Genomic DNA, 18,755 nt, shown 5'->3' on the forward strand with positions numbered 1-18,755 from the left:
ACTTCCTGTACAGTTCATTAGCTTACGACTTTTTCTGATGAAGAATATATTAATATTTCATTTAATTTTAATCAAATGTCTTTCATTGTCACCCAGTACATTTTGTTAAGATGGCAGGAGACCCTGACCATCAAAAAAGCATAAAAATAAATTAAATCATGTGATATGGAAAAAAGAAACAATCCCAATCGAATACACAAGGATTTATGTCACTGTACTCCTTTAAAATGAGTTAAAACAAGAAAAAAAGTGTTACAAAACGAAAATGTCATGAAGGCTAAAAGTAGTTACTTGACATTTCAACTTTAACTAGAACTCCTGAAATGGATGAAATTGACAATCCTGATATTTATCACTAATCTGGGATTTAAATTTGACAAAGGCTTTGTTAGCTGAAGCAAAGGAATGCCTTGATAACCTTTCCTGTAGTTACAATAGATATAGGCTCGATTTCCAGCCACTGTTTGGGAAATGAGCTCTTACTCCTTCCCCAAATTGAGGAACAAACACTGGACGCGAAAGAGCAGTGGAAATTAAGCCTACGATAGATAATCAGCGGGAGCACCATGCACAAAGCACAATAAAGACTTTGACAAAGCTTCAGTACAGTGAGCTTTTGTCCTTTAAAGAGGTATGGGTTGCATTGTTGTAATGAACACGAACAATGCTAAATAACAATTATGCATTGAATTCCATGCAAATAATTCTGCTAAGTAAATATTTGCAACCAATGTCATTTCCTCAGCTAGAATTCTTAATTCTAGCTTGGCAAGGATATAAGAATCCTTGCCAAGTTGTCAAAGCGGGCAGCCGTACCAGTGTTGTAAGCAGTGTGAACCACAATTAAGATGTTTAAAAAAAACTTCAATAAGTATTGTTGAGCGTCTCGCTCAGTGTGGACACTCAATGCGTGATATAGCAATATATGTTGTGTATGCAGTAAGGAGGGGCAAACAAAAATACCTAGCATGGCTATCCCTGAGGAGAAAAAAACTGAATGTACAAAGAGATATATCTGTTAAATCAAGATTTATATACCACTTCATTTTATAATAAACTGCTAAGTATTGAAAGTGAAGAAATGGAGAACCGCAGAATTACCTTTAACAACATTGTATGAAATTATTTGAAGTTGAGGGTTCTAACTAAATACGTTTTTCAAACAAGGAGGCTTTAAGAATTGCTTTTTGCTTTGGGAAACATTATGCCATTATATAAAATTATGTTATTCACTAACATCATCTGAATTATTAAAATATTTTCATTTAAAAGAGTCGTCAAATTTTGAAAGGACAACTACACTCCATCATATGTTGGGAAATCATAGACTTCCATGATATCTTCCACTTTGTACGATGGGAAGAGTCCGTCTTGACCTGTCTTGTGGTTAAGACCCTTGGAGTGCCCATCCCAGTGGTTGCCGGCAATTCCTATGCGATCTCCCACAGAGAGATCTATTTGTGAACCATCTTTGGCCTTATGTGGATAAATTGCTCGAACATCATGGCCTGATTGCCCGCCGTAGTAATAAATATCATCTAGGGACTGGAATTTTTTGGCTGCGTCAGGTTGTGATGATTGCATAAGTTCATAGGCCACACGGCATACCTGGTCATCAAGAACAGAAAGAAATGATGTTTCGCTAATTTGCCAGCAAATATTTGGAATTATACATTATTCTAAAACAAGTAACTAACTAACCACAATGCCCCTAGACTAAGAGTAGTCCTTCTTTTGCTTAGTCCATTGACCAAGACTGTAAATAAACCGTGAGGAAAATATGGCCGCGTGAAATCCTCCAGGAGTTTGCGTGGCCATTTTTCTTGCACGGTTTTCTTTCACTTTCGCTTTTGCTGTACAGATCAATGGAAAACATGGAATCCCTTTTTTTTTAATGTCCTAAAATTGATCCTAAGTAAGAACCCATCAGAATGTGAGTATAGTTTGACTTATTAAATAAAGGAGTAGTGACCATGGAAAATGTGGCTGATTTGCTAAATTCATTATTCATCACACAATGAGGGGTCAGTGGGTGTAGAGTGCCCTCTCCTTGCCATTCTTTGTATGCAACACAGACCTACCATAGCGTAAATTTGCAATCTTTGATGCTTTTCTTACTTGTTAAACAATGGAATGCATGAAAAGCCAAACAAGTGAGGTGTGACAAAACAACAAGGTTGCTAGGGAACAAGTAAAACGTCTTGAGTTGAGAACCTTGAAAAATTTCACATTCTAAAGGAATTTTCAGATTGGACAAAATATAAAGCTGACAGAGACAAAGTGGATAAGGAACCACTAGTAATGTTTCTTTGGTAAAGGAGGTCTCCCCTCTAGGCGTGTGTCCCATTCAAGAAGTGCTGTTACCATGACAACAACAATGCTTTACCTGTGACGAAAAGGTGCAAACCAAGTAATCACATTCAGACAACATCTGAATATCAAACAAAACTCCATGAAGTGATGAGTCTGAGTAACGAGAACCTAGCCCTGCTGATTTGGAAATTTCTTGATCACTAACAAATTCATAGTGTTTGTACCTGGAAAGGAATCAAAACAGCAAGTCCCTTAGAAAATTGTTCATATAAAAAAGTAAACTAGAAAGGTATACATAGTTCTTGCATAACATGATTCTTGTTAAAAAATAATACAGATAATTTCCAATAAAAGTAGAGTTCAATGGAATCTTTTGTCAACAACTACCTGATTGAACCCTGTTAACACAGTCACCAGAAGGTCATGAAAATTTGGCCTATTTAATGGGGTGACCATATTAACAGATACAGGGCTGTCATTGCGTTTCAAGTTGCCTGTACCCTTGCTCTCCACACTGAGGGGTTTCACTAAGTTGATGTTTTCAGCAAAAGGGTAACTGGTTTTTGCAGGCAGGCACAACTATTTGATCTGAACTTTTTCATAAAACTTTCCACTAGATGGTCAAAACAGTTGGACAAACTTGTCCTCACAAATGTTCAATTTGCCCGGCGCCAGGCCCCGAATGAAACCCCTGCACACCCATAGAAAACTTGCTACTTTGTGGGTGAATTCTTTCAACAACAGGCAATTTCACCTGTAATAGATCAGGGAAAATCAAGCATGCTCAGCCATAACAGGTGTTATGGGTTATGTACAGCCCTTAATGACAGCCCTGATATATATCACAACTGCATGTCACTGATCTGATAAAAGCATCCAGAATGCAGATATAACTTTGAAAAAATCAAAATTCAGTCAGTACATACAATATTAACAATGGAAATATGAACATAACTGTTTTGAGTGATGGGGTTAAATTATAAAGGATTATCCAGGTGGGAATTTCAGAATGAGGCCACTGACCGTATCAACAGGGTGGCCGCATTGTATGGGCATTTCGCAAGGACAAAAAACTAGCCGTAATAATGATGTGACTGTATTAACCAGTTAAAAAGAAGTTGACTACTCTTAGCTTGGGAATTTATTATGCATTGCGGTGAAACTACTGCATGGTAAAAGGTACTTAATAAATAAATGTAAATAATGAAAATCAATGGCATTGCAGAATGGACACAAACAACCTAAGTTGAAGTGTTGAGTTGAATACTTTGTTAGTAGTACAATGCCTGATTGTCTAACAAGACTGAAGAAGAACAAAAAATCATGTCTTAATACACACGTGATGCATTTAAAAGATCTTAGAAACATAATATTATTAAAACTGGCAAATCATGGTAGTTTGATGTATATGATGTTAAATTTGATTTATATTTTGCTCTTTGAGCCTCTTCAGTTGTCTGCCATATTAAAATAATTACTGTCTAAGCACTAAAATTGGAATGGTTTGTTTCCATCTGCACAGTGAATAGTTTCCACTGTCTGTTGCCCTGGTTACTGTAGTTGTACTGTTAAGAATTTCTTGACAACTATTATGCAATGACAAGTGTAAGTTTACACACAATCAATAAGTACAAGGTTCATTTTCAAATGTATCAAGCCTTTAGTTTTCTTTTTTTTTTTAAAAAAAAAAAAAGCAGTCCTCAATGGAAACTACAACTTTGTCATCCTTGCATGGCTGTTCTTCTCTTTTAGAAATGTTTTCTTGGAATGCCTTGTTACCATTTGTATTGTGAATGGTTTCCATTGTATAAACGTTTGAAGTTTACCTTCTCTAGCATTTCGGAATAGATGAATGTATTGAATCAATTGATGCCTTGAGCTACTGTACTGTATTTTAATTCCAAGCTATTGCTGTTCTACAGCATCATTCGCGTCACCTACACCACTTTTATATCATGCGCTATGGAATATTTTCTAACATTCCATGATGCTGCTGTAGAATGACAAAAGCTTGGAATTAAAATACAGTACAGTAGCTCAAGGCCTCAACTGAAGCAATATATTTATCTTTCCACTGTACGTTGCCCTGTTCACTGTAGTTGTGCTGTAAGAATTTCTGAGTCGACATCTACTATTATTCAAGCACACGCATAAACAATCATCAACTACAGTAGAATCTTGATTCCTTGATCCCGCGATTCTCCTAACCTCCCAGTAACTCAAACCATAACTCAAGATCTCATGTAAATTCCGTCAAGCAAATAAAAAATAACTGTCATATACTTAAGAAAGTTAAAACTTAACGCTTTTTTACCCATTCTTTTTGCAATTAATATTTAGAAATATCAATCTTCTAAACTTGAAAAGCAAACAAACAGTTACATATTTTTCACTGACAGTTTTCAGCAAAATTCACTTACCATATCTTAAGATTTTAAATACGAGAATAAAGTTCTGAATTTAATAGCTGATTATGGAGATCCTGGATTTTCGTCGATTAGGAGGGCTTCAGGGTTGGGTTTCATATAGGTTCTTAACTTCTTCTCCTTTCTTTCTTTTGATTTTGTTAATTGATGGTGAAAAATAAATAACATCTTATCAAAAGACCAGCTTGACTGATGATAAATATTACAGGGCTCAAAAAAGTGCCGTCTGGTCATCCGGGACAAGTAGATTTTCCTTCTGGGCAAGTAACTTTTCCCTCTCACTTGCCCAATGGGCAAGGGATCAGGCAAGTTGTCTGCCAGATATATCATTAAAAGAGCAAGCTAAGACTTGCCCAAGGCAAGCAAAATTCTAGAGCTACTTGTTCCAAGGTCAAGCCAGAAATCAAGTGTTATTTGAGTCCCGCAATAAAATACATGTGAGAATTAATGACAAAAGCGTACAAATGTAACTACACTGCAGGGGTTTCAATAATTTTTGACACAGGAGGGTAGTTTAGAAAAACAGGCGGGTAGTTTCTTGAAAGGCCCGGAAGGCCTTCCCAACTAGGGGGTCTGGGGACATGCTCCCCCGGGAGATTTTGAAATTCAAGACTCTCCCAGATGCATTTTCCTGTGTTTGGAGGCATATTTTTACGTTGCTTTGTTGTTCCTAGAAGTCAATCAAATTAGAAAGACAAGGTTGATAACAAGTGGTATTTTAATTCTTTGTATTCAAATCGATTCAGGAACCATACATCATATTTCACCCCAAAAAGAAGCATAATATTAAAGTTTAAACACTGAATCGAAATGTGTCCCTTTCAATACACTCAACTAACCTTGCGAAGAATCATTCTTCAACCTCTTTTGTTTTGAGGCTGGAGCAAAATATGCTAATAACGATTGCCTTTTGGCAGCCATTATTATTCATGCTTACTCCCAGTTTCCTCTTGATTTCAGCTGAAGTGCCTGGCACATTTTTTTCACTTTGTATTGATGCGATTGTTCTCGCATGTTAGGTCACATTTTCCTTCATTGTTCGTGGTCCAAAAGGCTGGGTTAACACTAGAAAGTACCTTTCTGTTTCTTTACCTATAACATAAGACTTATTTTGCCAAATTTCTTGAAGAGAATCCTTAGCTGCGAGGAAATTATCTGGTCTTAGTTATTTGTGTACAGCTACCTGGGACAGCTACAAGCAGGTAGTCCGCTCATTACAAACGTGTAGATCTACCCGCTACCCGGCTATTATTGAAACCCCCGGCTACAGTATGAGAGAGTATAGACTGAACTTACTTTTCCTTTGCCTCAGGTAATAAATTTGGATCATCTGTTGCAAGGTAAACCCTCCTCTGTTCCACTGCTTGCACTCTCTCTAATTTATTGTAATACAAGTCCACCCAATACATGTATTCCTCAATGGAGTGGAAGGCAGCCTCTGTGTTTATTTTATCTGTTCTTCTCACTTGAACCCTATGATTGTGACAGAAAATGAATCAAATGAGAACCCTTACTTTCTAAATTAGATCCAGAGATGCCAACAGTGCACTGTGAAACAACTTAGAATATTTAATTCAAATGTGGCTTACTCTCTTAATACTTTTTATCATTATTTTAAATTAGAAAATAGCTCCTGAAAGTATGTGTGCTGATTGGTCTAAAATTGTGTTTCTATTAAACAATTACATTATGAGTTTGAGGCTTTTATCGCGTGATAGTTGACGAGGGCGCAGCCCGAGTCCACTATCACGCATAGAAATCGAGAGCGAATAATCTAATAATTAGATATAAATCTACTAGGCGTTCAAAAGTTTACCTAAATCCTCTTCACAGACACTTTGAAAATGCCAAGAAACGGGCGTCATTTTGTTAACAAGGGCACACTGCTATGCTACTCACTATCTATCACAGAATAGACAGTGAGTAGCGTAGCCAATCAGAGAACAGCATGCATGATAGAACGCTGGTAGATTCATACAAAAACTTGATAGAAACACAGAACTAGCATGAGCTGTTGACATAACGATGGCATGAGCAAAACGAAACATTAGTGGAAGCTTGGGAGAACTCGAAAAAGCGACTGAAACATTTGCCTGTTGTCTCATGTTCCAACAGCATTTCTTGTTCTCCCGAACTTCCACTTGTGCTTCTATAACTCGCTTGAAACACGGAACATGTTTTCTATTTCTTAAACGTTCAATCTGTTTTGTTGCATGGCCAAATAAATGCCATCTGTGGCCTTGTGCTTCGACATGGACTGAATAGGATTGGTAATAGGTGTGACAGCGTAAAGATTACTCAGTGTTTGAGTCCAGATTCAGAGAATTGTCCACCATCAAGCCTGACGTGGGCACTTCATTGTAACACTACTGCTAACATCTCTCCACCTAGAGATATATATCCAAGATATTGCACAGTGGAGCTTAGATATAAATTTTATTTGAGAGTGGTACAACAATATTTTACAAATGAGCACAGCGAGTAAAATAATGTTTTTTAACACAATCTTGAAAATAAAATTTGTATTTTCAAGCCTGCCACCACGGGGAGTATTAAACCTGAAGGGAGCACTATCTCATTCAAGGGGTCAAGCAATATTACTGGTCACTAGCACTATTGATCTGCCTAGGAACACTTGCAAATTGATACTTAGCACTATCAATCAGAACCTACATGTAACAATGGCACTTGGTGCAACAACACTAGTGACTGGTGTTTAGCTTTAATGATTGACCATTTCAGGATGACAATTGAAGCAAGTTTTTCACTCACAATTTGTTGCTAGCACTAAGAATTGAGGTTGAACTCTAGTGATTTGTATTTTTTTTTTTACAAAAATGGCTCTCCATACTATCAATCAGTGTGTTATAGCAGCGTCTGGTGCAACAACACAAGTGATCAGTGTTTTAAAAACACTTTACAATTATTAACTCTAACCATGTCAGGAGGGCAACTAAAGAATGGTCTCCTCTTATCAATGATTTCTTGCTAATATTAATGACTGGATTGAACTCCAGCTATTATATTTTTGGTAAAAATGGTTCTCTATAGACAAAAGTCCTGAGAGCTTTCAGCCCTGAAGTCACTTCAGCATAGTGATGTGATCAGCCTGTTACATTGCAGTTTTCATAAATATTGAATTTATGGCCACCTAAGTTACAAGATGTTTAAGGTTGCTTCATCTTTTGTGTATGACTAACTACATGCTTTCAATAACACATTTAGTTCCTAACAAAACCTTTTTTTCCAAAGAGTTGTATCCACCATTCTTGAGTTACTGTGGCAACACTATTCACCCAGTCTCACTCAATGTAGCCATAATGTAAATGGCATCCTTTGAGTTTCAAGATTTGCATATTGACTGTGGTTAGCTTTTTTGTCAAGAATATCAATTATTCATACACGTGTCTAAATCAAAACAGAAATAATCTTCACTCGACATAAATATAATTTGTATGTTTGAGAGTGAATCGACATAGCAATATTTAATATATTTACTAAATTGAAATTTTCAAGTACAAAGATGGAAACATCATGGCATGAAAATGAATACTGAAATAATTTTGATAAAGTTTGAAACTGATACCCTCATTAATATTAATATTTGAACAAAAGTGAGAAACCCAAGGGATGCAATCAACACTTAATTCAAAGAATTGCTGCTTTTCGTGCTGGAGGTGGATTTATCTCATCTAAGTACAAAACATAAAGCTTTGAAAAATGAAACACTATAAGTTGAAACAAAACTTATCACCTAATATTAACTCTCTTAAAAGGGGCAAATATTAAATCTTGATAACTTACATGTCTTGTGTGAAAAAGGCTCTTAATTATCTCAGTTACTGGGCAGTTAAGAACCATTTTTGCACAAGACTTTTAAGTTATCGAAATTTTATAAACAATATTTTGTTCATCTCAGATGAATTAAGCTTCGGTGATTTAATCTCTTGGGTGAAAAAGTCCATGGATTTTGAATGAGTGATATATATATACTGAAAATAAATTAGATGTAAAGGTCCATTAATATATTCAACTAAAATATAATACTCTACTTTAAATTTCACGTATTATGTTTGATGCTTTGCAACCCTGGAGACACTATTATCAAAATACCAAAGGGGAAAAAATATAAGGATACCTTTTTAAAGCTTTTAAATGAAAATAAAATAACATAAAAAAGATTATTTTTAGCTCATAATTTATTAATGTTTAGCTAACAGCTGACCTAACAACATGTGTTTATTTCTAGCCGCTAAAAAACACAGACGTGAGGAAATACATATTAATATTCGAAATCAAAACTAAAATGATTTTCTTACCCAACAATGGGCTTCTTGAAACCAAGAAGGGTTCTTTTCTTGTCGATCTCCTCTTGTACCGGCGGTGCGTAACGAAATAAATACTTCGCAAACTGACCAATCCACCAGACAAATGGATGGCTATGAATTCGTTGAATTCTACCAGCTAAATCTTTTGGTACCGCTAAAGGCATGTAAGGCGGTCGTGGGTACAGGCTATCGACAATGGGCATAAGAATATTACTTTCTCTCGTCGAAGCGGCTCCACTCCAGCTCGCTAGATGGCCTTGATATGTTGTACAGGTTTCACTGACCGGTTTAAAAATCCCGTTCCATCCTTTAGCTGAATATCGCCATCCGACAGAGTCGATTATAAGCGTTCTTTCAAGACCATAAGCGACTATAAAACAATACATTAAATGGTGTACTTGGCATCCGTACCCACAACCTTTGTTGATCTGGCACATAAGTTTCTTTGCCGAATTACAATCTCTAGGATGTTGCAAGTAATGCAGCCGTCTTTGAACAAGATCGGTTAGTTCTTTATGCTCTTTTTCGACCCATTCTTTCTGACCATCCATCGTCTTCAACTTTTCGAAGTTCAGTGATAAAGTATGGTGCATATCTGCAACAGTTTGCACCATTTCACGAAGCTTTCTATTTACATTTTCGGAAGCAATTTTGTTCACTTTGCTGACTTCCGCACTTACAAAATACCATATTTCTTTCAATTCTTTCTCTGCTCTGCGTCTCGTAGTTAAGAATTCCTCGCTTGGCGGGGTGAAACCATGAGAGTTGGTCACAGAATTGATCGCCACTTCGGAGTCGCGTTTTTCCTTTATCACCGGTTGCTGATTTTCAGAAGCTTCCGCGGCGAGTTTTCGCTCAAGATCTAAATTCTTCTTTCTAAGCTGTCCCACTTCAATTTCTAACTTGTTCTTTTCAGCTTGAAGCTCCGCTAACTTCTTTTTGAGCCCCTCATTTTGATTCTGTAGTAGTTCCACATGTCTTTCTTTCTGCATAACCGCAGCTACATTTCGATTCGAATCCTCGGCCACTGACAGAAGCTGCCAGCCCATATAGCCCAGAATTAGCAGCCATATTGACACTAGAGCGAAGATATACTTCCAAGTTGTTCTTGTCATTTATAAAAGCCGAGGATAAGCCCTGAATCCTAACAAACTCTGGTTGTATTAAACAGACATTACCACAGCCAAGAGTTAATTCACGAAGTAAATTATTTAACTATTAGGAGCCAACTCAAGCTTAGAATAACCATAATATTTTGTAAAGAGCCCGAAAATACCCAGAAGCGTGTTCGTCACTTATCAGCGTATTTTAAGGGAGCAAAATGAATCTTCTTTCATGAAGAATCAGTTCTCTTTGGTCGCGACCAGACACCGGACGAAATCTTGAATTTCTTTCCCAGGCGTTACGTACAGGAAAGTGATCGCAAAGAAGTCTGGGTTTCTTTGCAGATCCTACCGAAATCTTTATTCGGAAGAAAACGATTGGTCCCGACTATTTCCGACTGATGCCGAATGCATGGTACCGTATCGCTTGCTACTAGTGAGGAAGATTTGATTTTCAAACTATTTTCGATTGAAAATTGATAAAGGGGCCTCTCATGCAGGTTACTGTTTCTAAATATTTTCGTCCAAGGCGCTGCTCGGCCACAGCAGTACGGCAGGATTTCAAATTTCCAATAAATCAAATTTCAAATTTTCCATCAGTAAACCACTCTTCGTCAGAACCAAACAAAACCAGATTGAACCCAGGTTTATAAAAGTATAGTATTGTTAAAAAATTTGAATTTTACTTCCCCCTTGGAGACAATAAGCTTGACCCGAGCTTTGTATCTTATTGACCCTTATCATTAGTATTCTAAAACGGACAGACATTGATAAGAGTGCAACCTAAAAGATGTCTTGATAAGTAAAAACAGCAAAAAGTTGGCGTTTGCCTCTGAACACAGCAACTTGATATCAGATTCCGCGCCTCATATACATCCCTTTCCGGGCCCCATTTCTCATGGGAGGCTCCACCTCAGTCTGTCTAATGACCTGTCGCGTCCAGCCCGCTTGCCTCTGATCATGACCCCAGATGCTGCTGAAAAGCTTTTTTTTTTTCAGCCCTTTTGACGCACTGTTAGTCTTGGATCACCTAGTATCAAGAAATCGTTGGGTTGACCTTTCTCGTTTTTGCATATTAATAGATCAGTGCAAAAACAAGAATGAAGCGTATCATGAAACAGGGGATAGAGTGCAAAAGTACACCTTTCCACCAAGGTGGTAAAGGCGGGGGGAGGGGGGTGTTCTGCATCACGTTTCACGGAAGAATAAAAGGTCCTTTCACCAATTACGTAAATACCCGTTCCCACCATTTTCCATGATAGGATCTCCTGCCAAAAGCTTGATTTTTAGTAAACCCTTTGAATAAATAGGAGGAGATAGATTAAAAAAAAGATTATAAAAGTACCTCTCTGCCCATTTGAAAACAATAGATCCAGATCAATATTACTGACTTTGAGAAACTACGATTCCGTTAGCGCGTTTATTTTGCCAAAATCGCGACTTGGGACAACTTGCTCAAACTCTTTCGCTCGACTGTCATTCATCGGCTGTCGTCACTTCTAATCACATCTGCTTCGTGATTGGCTGTCGTTACCAACTCAAAGCGGCGTCATTTTCTGACACGTGCTCTAATCACGAGGGACGGCTTCATGGCGAAAGGCAACGGGGACAGCATGAGCGACGAAGAGAAAGAAATCGACATCGAAAGCGACGAGGTAAATTTATTGTTTCGTTGTGATGGTTAAGAAGTCACAAAAAACAACGTTTTTCTTCGAATTTGTTTGATTTTGTTTAGGAGGGAGCAGAAAATGGCGAAGAAACACAATTCATGACCCAGGTATGGCCCTATGTTTTGGTGTCAAATTGCGCGTGCAATTTTCCACATGGCCTTCGTTTCAAAACCACGTGTTTGTGTTTTGGACCTCTCCGTTTTCCTCAGATCTGATTTTTTGGATAATCGCTAGGCTTAGAAATCAGATCGACGTTTTTTGTAGTTCAAGTATCCTTTCAGTGTTCGAGAATCGGAAGGTTTTTTCGCCGACTCTTGCGTCACGCTATCGTTGGTAGCCCATGTTGTTGGTTCACTCTGGCCTGAATATTTTATGAGAAATGCATGTCCTAATCTGTCTGTTTGAAGAAGTGGGTTTTGCCTGCACGTTTATTTCACATTGTGACCAAATTGTGTTGTTCTTTATTTTTAGGCTGATAAAAGGGCACATCACAACGCATTAGAAAGGAAAAGACGAGATCACATCAAAGACAGCTTCGCACATCTCCGAGATTCTATTCCGTCGCTACAAGGAGAAAAGGCAAGATTGCGAAATTTCGTCTTTACATTTATCTCCTGTATTTGTTTTCTTTTTAGAATGTTCTACAAGAAGCTGGTGTTTAGCTGAGGAAAATGCTGAGTTTTGCTATATTCGTTCGTAAATCCTTCGCCTTTACATGCCTGTCCGGACGTCCTAATGGCATAACGTTTATCAATTCCAGTCCGCCTCAAATTTGTTCACTTTGGTTACCAAAAGCTTCCCTCATTTATACCGGCAATTGATAGGATTAATCAAGATAAAAATATTTCACCGTGTGTGTTCAAAACTAAAATGAATTTTTTTTGCGTGTTTATCAGTTAACATATTATTGGTTAAATTTCACTTAGAATTTATGCAAATGCAAGCACTTATTTTATCTACTGTGGTGGACCTGCCCAGACAGACTGCAGGGTTCCACTTGTCTGAGCATGACTGGGAGATAACAGTGTTATTGACTGGGAAATAACAGTGTTTTTAACTGGGAGATAACAGTTTAGTGTCTGTGGGATGAAGGATGAAGTAGTACATGTACTTTAATTTAATTGAAATTTCTCCTTGTCAAACATGATTGCAAGTGAGTAAAGTAAATTCAAAATTTGTTTCTTTGTTTATACCTTTTAGTATTAATAATAGTTTTGACATCTTTTAATTTACTGCAGTTAAAAAGCAGTCAATTCAAAGCCCTGAGACTGTGAATGTCATATCATTGAATTCATTAGACCAATTAATTACGCACTCTCAAGCTACACTTAAAGTTTTGCACATTGCATGGGAACTGTTGAAGTTTTGTCTATTTATGGCTGAATTTACAAGGAAATATCCAATTGAACAGTATTGAATTACGTTGCTAGCCTGAGAGAAAAAAAGCAAGGTGAAAAGGCAGATGCTGTCCTTTGCTTGCCCAATGCGCAAATCAATTTTTGGGAGGAAAGGTTTGGAGGAAATTCAAATTACAGAGGTACTGCTAGAAAATAAATTACTTTATTATGATATACAATTAACTAGTTGTGTTAGTAATACATTTTAGGGGAGATAAATCACGAGAATGACATTCTAGTTAGTACATTGTAGTTACAGTCCCTCAAAGGGCACGCTAAAAAAAGATTTTTCTTTGTACTCTGTAGAGTGATATGTCATTGGTGTGAAATGTTTTGGGTGTAATCTCAGACGATTGCTTGTGATGTTGCCATGCCAATCTCATAGCAGATGTTAGCTGTGCTTTATGTCTAGTAATCAAAATATCTCTTGCAGGCGTCAAGAGCTCAAATCCTCAACAAGGCAACAGATTACATACAGTTTATGAGAAGAAAGAATCATTCACACCAAGTATGTACATGTAGAGTAACCTGCTGCCCTCTTGTTGTGAATTTAAGAAATAGAAAACATGTACCATGTCTCTATCAAGTTTTAGTATAAATCTACTAGCATACTATCGTGAATGCTGTTCTCTGATTGGTTATGCTACTCACTATCTATTCTGTGATAGCAAGTAGTGTAGCAGACTGTGCCCTTGTTGACAAAATGACAGTTGCCTCTTGATGTTTTCGAAGAGTCTGTAAAGGGGACTTAGATAAAATTTTGAATGACTATACTAAAGCAAAATTAGATTATTCGCTCTTGATTTCTATGCATGATAGTCGACTCAGGCTGCACCCTTGCCAACTATCACGCAATAGAAATCTCAAGCTCATAATCTAATTGTTTAATACAAACCCAAGTTTTGGAGAATGAGATCTGCCGTGGAAACACAAGCTGACAGGTGAGTGTTTCCACAGCTTTTATGAGTTCTCCCAAACTTTCACGACTGTTTCTATTAAACAATTAGATTACGAGCTTGAGATTACTACCATGCGTAGAAATCGAGAGCGAATAATCTGATTGTTTTAGTGTAAATCTACTAGTGGTTCAAAAATTTATCTAAATCCTCTTCACAGACACTTCAAAAATGCCAAGAAGCAGCCGTCATTTTGTGAACAAGGGCACACTGCTACGCTACTAACTACCTATTACAGAATAGATAGTGAGTAGTGGAGTCAATCAGAGAATGGCATTCATGATACAACACTAGTAGATTTATACTAAAACTTGTTAGAAACACAGAGAACACGTTTTCTATTTCCTTTAGAAAATACCGAGACAAAAAAAGAAGGCAAGTAGGTGAGTGGGGGCTAGAAATACTCCTGTAGCCACTTCATAATAAGGGATCAAAGATAAGTCAGGCCTGAAGGGCCACTAAGCTTACATGTAAATGTAAATGCAGAGTTTTCCTGTTAAAGTAGCTATGAGCAAACAGTGCATTTGTACAGAGGATCAAAGGTGAGGCTTGGAATAGTCATGCCATACATTTATTTTGTACATTTTTATAGGAAATTATTGATGACATTGTGTATTATTTTCAGACTGATATTGATGACCTCAAAAGACAAAATGGAATACTTGACCAACAAGGTATGGCTCTTGTTTTTGGAAAAGTTATATGTACCTGATGGTCAGAAACATTTTATATGATGTTAAGGTATGTCTTTCCACTCTTTGTCCAACTGCAACTTACCCTTCATCTTGGTCAGTTTTACCACCGACGTATAATTTTAGATTTTGTGAAAACCTGATTGCCATTTATAGTAGTAGTATGATCAGAGGAAAGAATTACTGTGTTGAGATACTCTCAAAATTTAGCACCAGCTACATGTAGGTATTTACTTCATATTAAATAAGATTAAAAGCTGAATTTTTGGGTAAATATTTTTCCAGGGCTGTCATTAAGTTTTGATTCATCTGTTGTTACTTTGTTACTTTATGGGTGAATTGTATCAACTACAGCCCAGCTAAGTTTCACCCGTAAGATCAAGGGCACATTGAGCATGCTCAGCCATAACAGGTGGTACGGGTTACGGCCTTTATTGACAGCCCTGTCTCTTTTTTTTACTACAGTTCGTGCACTGGAGAAAGCGCGAAATTCAGGACAGCTTAGCATTGACGCAACAGCAGCTCTTCTGACAAGTACCGACAATCTGCTTAGCTCATCACCTTCTGGAGATGGCCTTCTGGAAAGCCAGCTAAAGCAGGACCCCAGTTCACCTTTATCAATTAAAGTCGAGAACAATAATGCTGAGCTAACATCGGATGACGAGTATAGCAACAGAGCGAAGAGGAGAAAACGTGACATTTAGCATCTAGAACATGTGTTTTTAGCAGAAGGGTTTTTTTAAATCTGGTTGAAGTAGTTACACAATGACTATCTAGGGCACGTTAGGGTTTTTCTTTCTTTTTTGTTTACAGTAAACAGCCTGGACATCAAAGACATGAACTTTGAGGAATTTTGCAAATTGCCTTGAGTGGAGCATCAGATCTGTAATCTAGCTTGGCAGTAAGGGTAATGGACATGCATTGATGCAGCAATTCACATGTTGTTCAGAATTCAGTGGTAGCTTAATTACTTACTGTCCTGTATGCCTGGCAGCACTGAGGGCAGCAACAAAGGTGGCATGTTTTCAGAACCCATCTTGCTGACCTGGCAATTGATTTTGTTTGGTGATAGTCCCCCCAAAAGTCTCAGACCCATAGTCCATCAAATTGAATGCCAAGCTGTTCATTTTAGCATCAGTTAAGAGTTTCCTTCAAACTAGACGTGCTCGTGTTCATGCACTATGCAAGGTCTGGACACACAACCCTGAAAAATAGTAGACCACTAAGGAACAAATGAATGTATATTAGAAGCCATCTGTCATATTCTGCCTCCTTTTGAGGATCTGTGGAAAGCAATGAATGATAGATAGTGCGTTTGTATTGGTTTTGTCTTTAACTAGTAAGCTCAGTCTGTAATTTGGTAACAAAAGTATCATCTAAGCAACAAAGATTATCCACAGAATTCTCTTGAACTAACCCTTACAAATGCTATACCGGAAAGTCGATATAAAATGTTTTGTTCTGGTGACTTTATTGACTTATCAGCCGATAAAGTAAAAGTTAGTCTTAGAAAAGAAATGTTGTTCACGTTAGTCTATTTGCTACTTACCTTTGATCTGAAAACAAGCTTACTAGGCAGTTATTTTCATACCATAAGGTCAGTGACTTCAGCAACAACTAGCTAAATTTAGCAATTTGGTTTTCCCAAGATTGGTGACTATTTTATTTAGCATTTCCCAACATTTGCTACCTGTTTGATACAGACATCACAGGGAAACAATGTGAGAATACATGTTGCAGATGTCTATTTTATTGGATTAAAGACTAAAATAATGATATAATTTGAAAGCAACCAGAGTGATGTTTAACATCTTAACTATAACTCCCATAATTATACTATGTAGGAAGATTTACATTTTTGACTGTACAATTAGCATAATTATAATAATAATCATAACATAATTATATAGTGCAACGATGATAACCAGTTTCTGTAAAGTGAGTTTAAGTTTGTATGAGATTGAGTCACTTGGGTCACAGAAAAATGTCTGCAGTCTGTGTTAACTGGTGTCTGTTATAACCAGGCTAATGAGAAAATGATTATGTGCATGGGCTTTTCATTGGGACAAGCAAAGCTGTCCATAATAAGCAGGTGTCTGTATTAAGCAGGTGGCAGTAAAAAAATTCCAGTATACTTAATTTTGCAATTGTTGCATGTTCACCGTGCTAACAGTAGGATCCTTAAGATTGCTTACATACAGCACAGCACTGAGGTCCTTTAAGTTAAAGGAGACCTTCACTCCCTAACATTTATTACCATGACAGAAATGTGACAATGTGACATTGAAAGCAATGTGTACATTTGTCATCGACAAACGAAGAAGAAGGGGGGTTGTCTTGGACAAGTTTCACCTTGTCCCCTCTAGCGATCTTTCTTTATAGAGCTTGAAATATTCGAACTGCTAGTACGTAGCGAGGCTAGGAATGGCGTTTATGGCCAACAGCAATAAAGAAGCTTTTCCTGTTTCTTATTATGCTGTACCGGAGATTTTTTGTATTTTTTGTGTTGAATTTATTCAAGGCATTTAAGGATTAGTGGAAAACCAAACTAAATCAGAGGCAATTTTTGCTGTTTGTTGTAAGCATAATTCTTACAATCTCTTTTAAAACTGTTTTAGAGGATTATTAATAATAATATTATTTGTGGGTTTCAGTTGTCAGTACAAACTAGGATTTTCAATGGCATTATTCTTTGGTGATGTTTCTGGGTTTTGTTTATCATTATAACAGTTTTATTAATTTACAGCAACAACATATCAACTACAGTCAAGCCTGTATTAATCAGACCCCATATTAAGTAGACGCCCTCTATTAAGCGGACAGCAACGCAAGTCCTATTTTTTCCCCTCACATTTACTGTAAAAAAATACCTGTATTCAACGGACACCCTGATTGAAGCGTATGTCTATTACCTAATAAATCCTTCATTTGTCGAACAATCACATATGCTTGTGAATGTTTATGGAAAAACGGTATCCAGAGTTACCTTGGGTTTGCGGAAATGATGTTTGACTGTTTCAAGGCTGTTTAATACTTTTAAATGACCCTTTAAAGACAAATTCCAAGAGAGCCTGTTTTTAGCCGATGCCCTGTATAAAGCAGACATCGGCAAGGATCCCAAGGGTGTCCTCTCGATGCAGGTTTGACTGTAATGTCAATGACTCGGCTTGAGCTTGGAAAGTTTATCCATTACTTAGATGTATGTAATCAAGGTGATAACAGCAAAAGTTCCTATCTGTATGTAATGATATGGAGTTATTTCACAGTGCTTTCTAATTTATTTCTTTTTGTTTCTTGTACATTTTGTAAATTATTTCTGACATGAATTTTGAATCACAGGTTCAATATCAAAACAAAAGATGATCAGGTACTGCCTAGTTATGATCTGTATTTAATTGATACGACTCAATAGTAGCTTTACAGCATCTTTGTTATGTAACTGTATGTGACTGCATAGCATTACAAGTGATTGAAAATATAGTATCTGTTTTATTAGCAAAGTATTGACTGGGTACTTTCTTTGCTTTTGATTCCTTATCATGAGGAAGAGGTGCAGTGGGAGGGGATTTGTCAGGCCATAGAGAGGGTAGCAAAGGGGGAGTTGTGATTTCATTTCACACACAATTTTAAACAAAATTCAAGCATAACATATACTTTTAACCACTTATTACAATGTGGATGCACGATGGCCTGATGGTTGGTGCACTCGACACCGGATCGAGCGGTCCAGGTTCAAACCCTGGCGGGGTACATTGCACCCATACCAGGGGTAGAAATGGGTACCAGCCAGTTTAACTTAATGCTAGTCACTTCATGCTACAGAAACTGGGATAAGCTCTGGCCTGAAGGGCCACGTGACTCATGGTATGC

At 37.3% G+C, this 18,755-nt stretch overlaps 2 protein-coding genes across 3 annotated transcripts; one reads left to right on the forward strand and one right to left on the reverse strand.

Moving 5' to 3' along the window:
- Positions 1-29: 29 nt before the first annotated feature.
- Positions 30-10,483, reverse strand: LOC110060105 (alpha-(1,6)-fucosyltransferase-like). The gene is made up of 4 exons (XM_020766853.2): positions 9,059-10,483; positions 6,036-6,212; positions 2,387-2,537; positions 30-1,608 (listed from the first exon to the last, which is right to left on the reverse strand). The coding sequence occupies exons 1-4, from the start codon at positions 10,180-10,182 to the stop codon at positions 1,297-1,299; spliced, it is 1,764 nt and encodes a 587-aa protein (XP_020622512.2). The 5' UTR covers positions 10,183-10,483; the 3' UTR covers positions 30-1,296.
- A 1,226-nt stretch (positions 10,484-11,709) lies between these two features.
- LOC110060111 (protein max-like) lies at positions 11,710-18,385 on the forward strand. 2 transcript variants are annotated; one of them, XM_020766860.2, is made up of 6 exons: positions 11,711-11,825; positions 11,906-11,947; positions 12,312-12,419; positions 13,671-13,745; positions 14,819-14,867; positions 15,351-18,385. In XM_020766860.2, the coding sequence occupies exons 1-6, from the start codon at positions 11,760-11,762 to the stop codon at positions 15,587-15,589; spliced, it is 579 nt and encodes a 192-aa protein (XP_020622519.1). In that variant the 5' UTR covers positions 11,711-11,759; the 3' UTR covers positions 15,590-18,385. The 2 variants fall into 2 exon arrangements, with proteins under 2 accessions (XP_020622520.1, XP_020622519.1); XM_020766861.2 differs by lacking the exon at positions 11,906-11,947 and having other exon boundaries at positions 11,710-11,825.
- The last annotated feature ends 370 nt before the right edge of the window (positions 18,386-18,755 follow it).

This window comes from Orbicella faveolata, unplaced genomic scaffold, assembly GCF_042242905.1.
Source record: "Orbicella faveolata isolate gen_17 unplaced genomic scaffold, um_ofav_v1 contig_15, whole genome shotgun sequence".
Classification (NCBI taxonomy): domain Eukaryota; kingdom Metazoa; phylum Cnidaria; class Anthozoa; order Scleractinia; family Merulinidae; genus Orbicella; species Orbicella faveolata.

What these genes read in the sequence shown, in the direction of transcription:
- LOC110060111 (XM_020766860.2), top strand. Translation starts at nt 11,760, where the DNA reads ATGGCGAAAGGCAACGGGGACAGCATGAGCGACGAAGAGAAAGAAATC. An exon ending in GAAAGAATCATTCACACCAA is followed by an intron (nt 13,746 to 14,818) that starts GTATGTACATGT and finishes TATTATTTTCAG; the next exon opens with ACTGATATTGATGACCTCAA. An exon ending in TGGAATACTTGACCAACAAG is followed by an intron (nt 14,868 to 15,350) that starts GTATGGCTCTTG and finishes TTTTTACTACAG; the next exon opens with TTCGTGCACTGGAGAAAGCG.
- LOC110060105 (XM_020766853.2), bottom strand. Translation starts at nt 10,182, where the DNA reads ATGACAAGAACAACTTGGAAGTATATCTTCGCTCTAGTGTCAATATGG. An exon ending in TTCAAGAAGCCCATTGTTGG is followed by an intron (nt 6,213 to 9,058) that starts GTAAGAAAATCA and finishes TCACAATCATAG; the next exon opens with GGTTCAAGTGAGAAGAACAG. An exon ending in TTACCTGAGGCAAAGGAAAA is followed by an intron (nt 2,538 to 6,035) that starts GTAAGTTCAGTC and finishes ATTCCTTTCCAG; the next exon opens with GTACAAACACTATGAATTTG.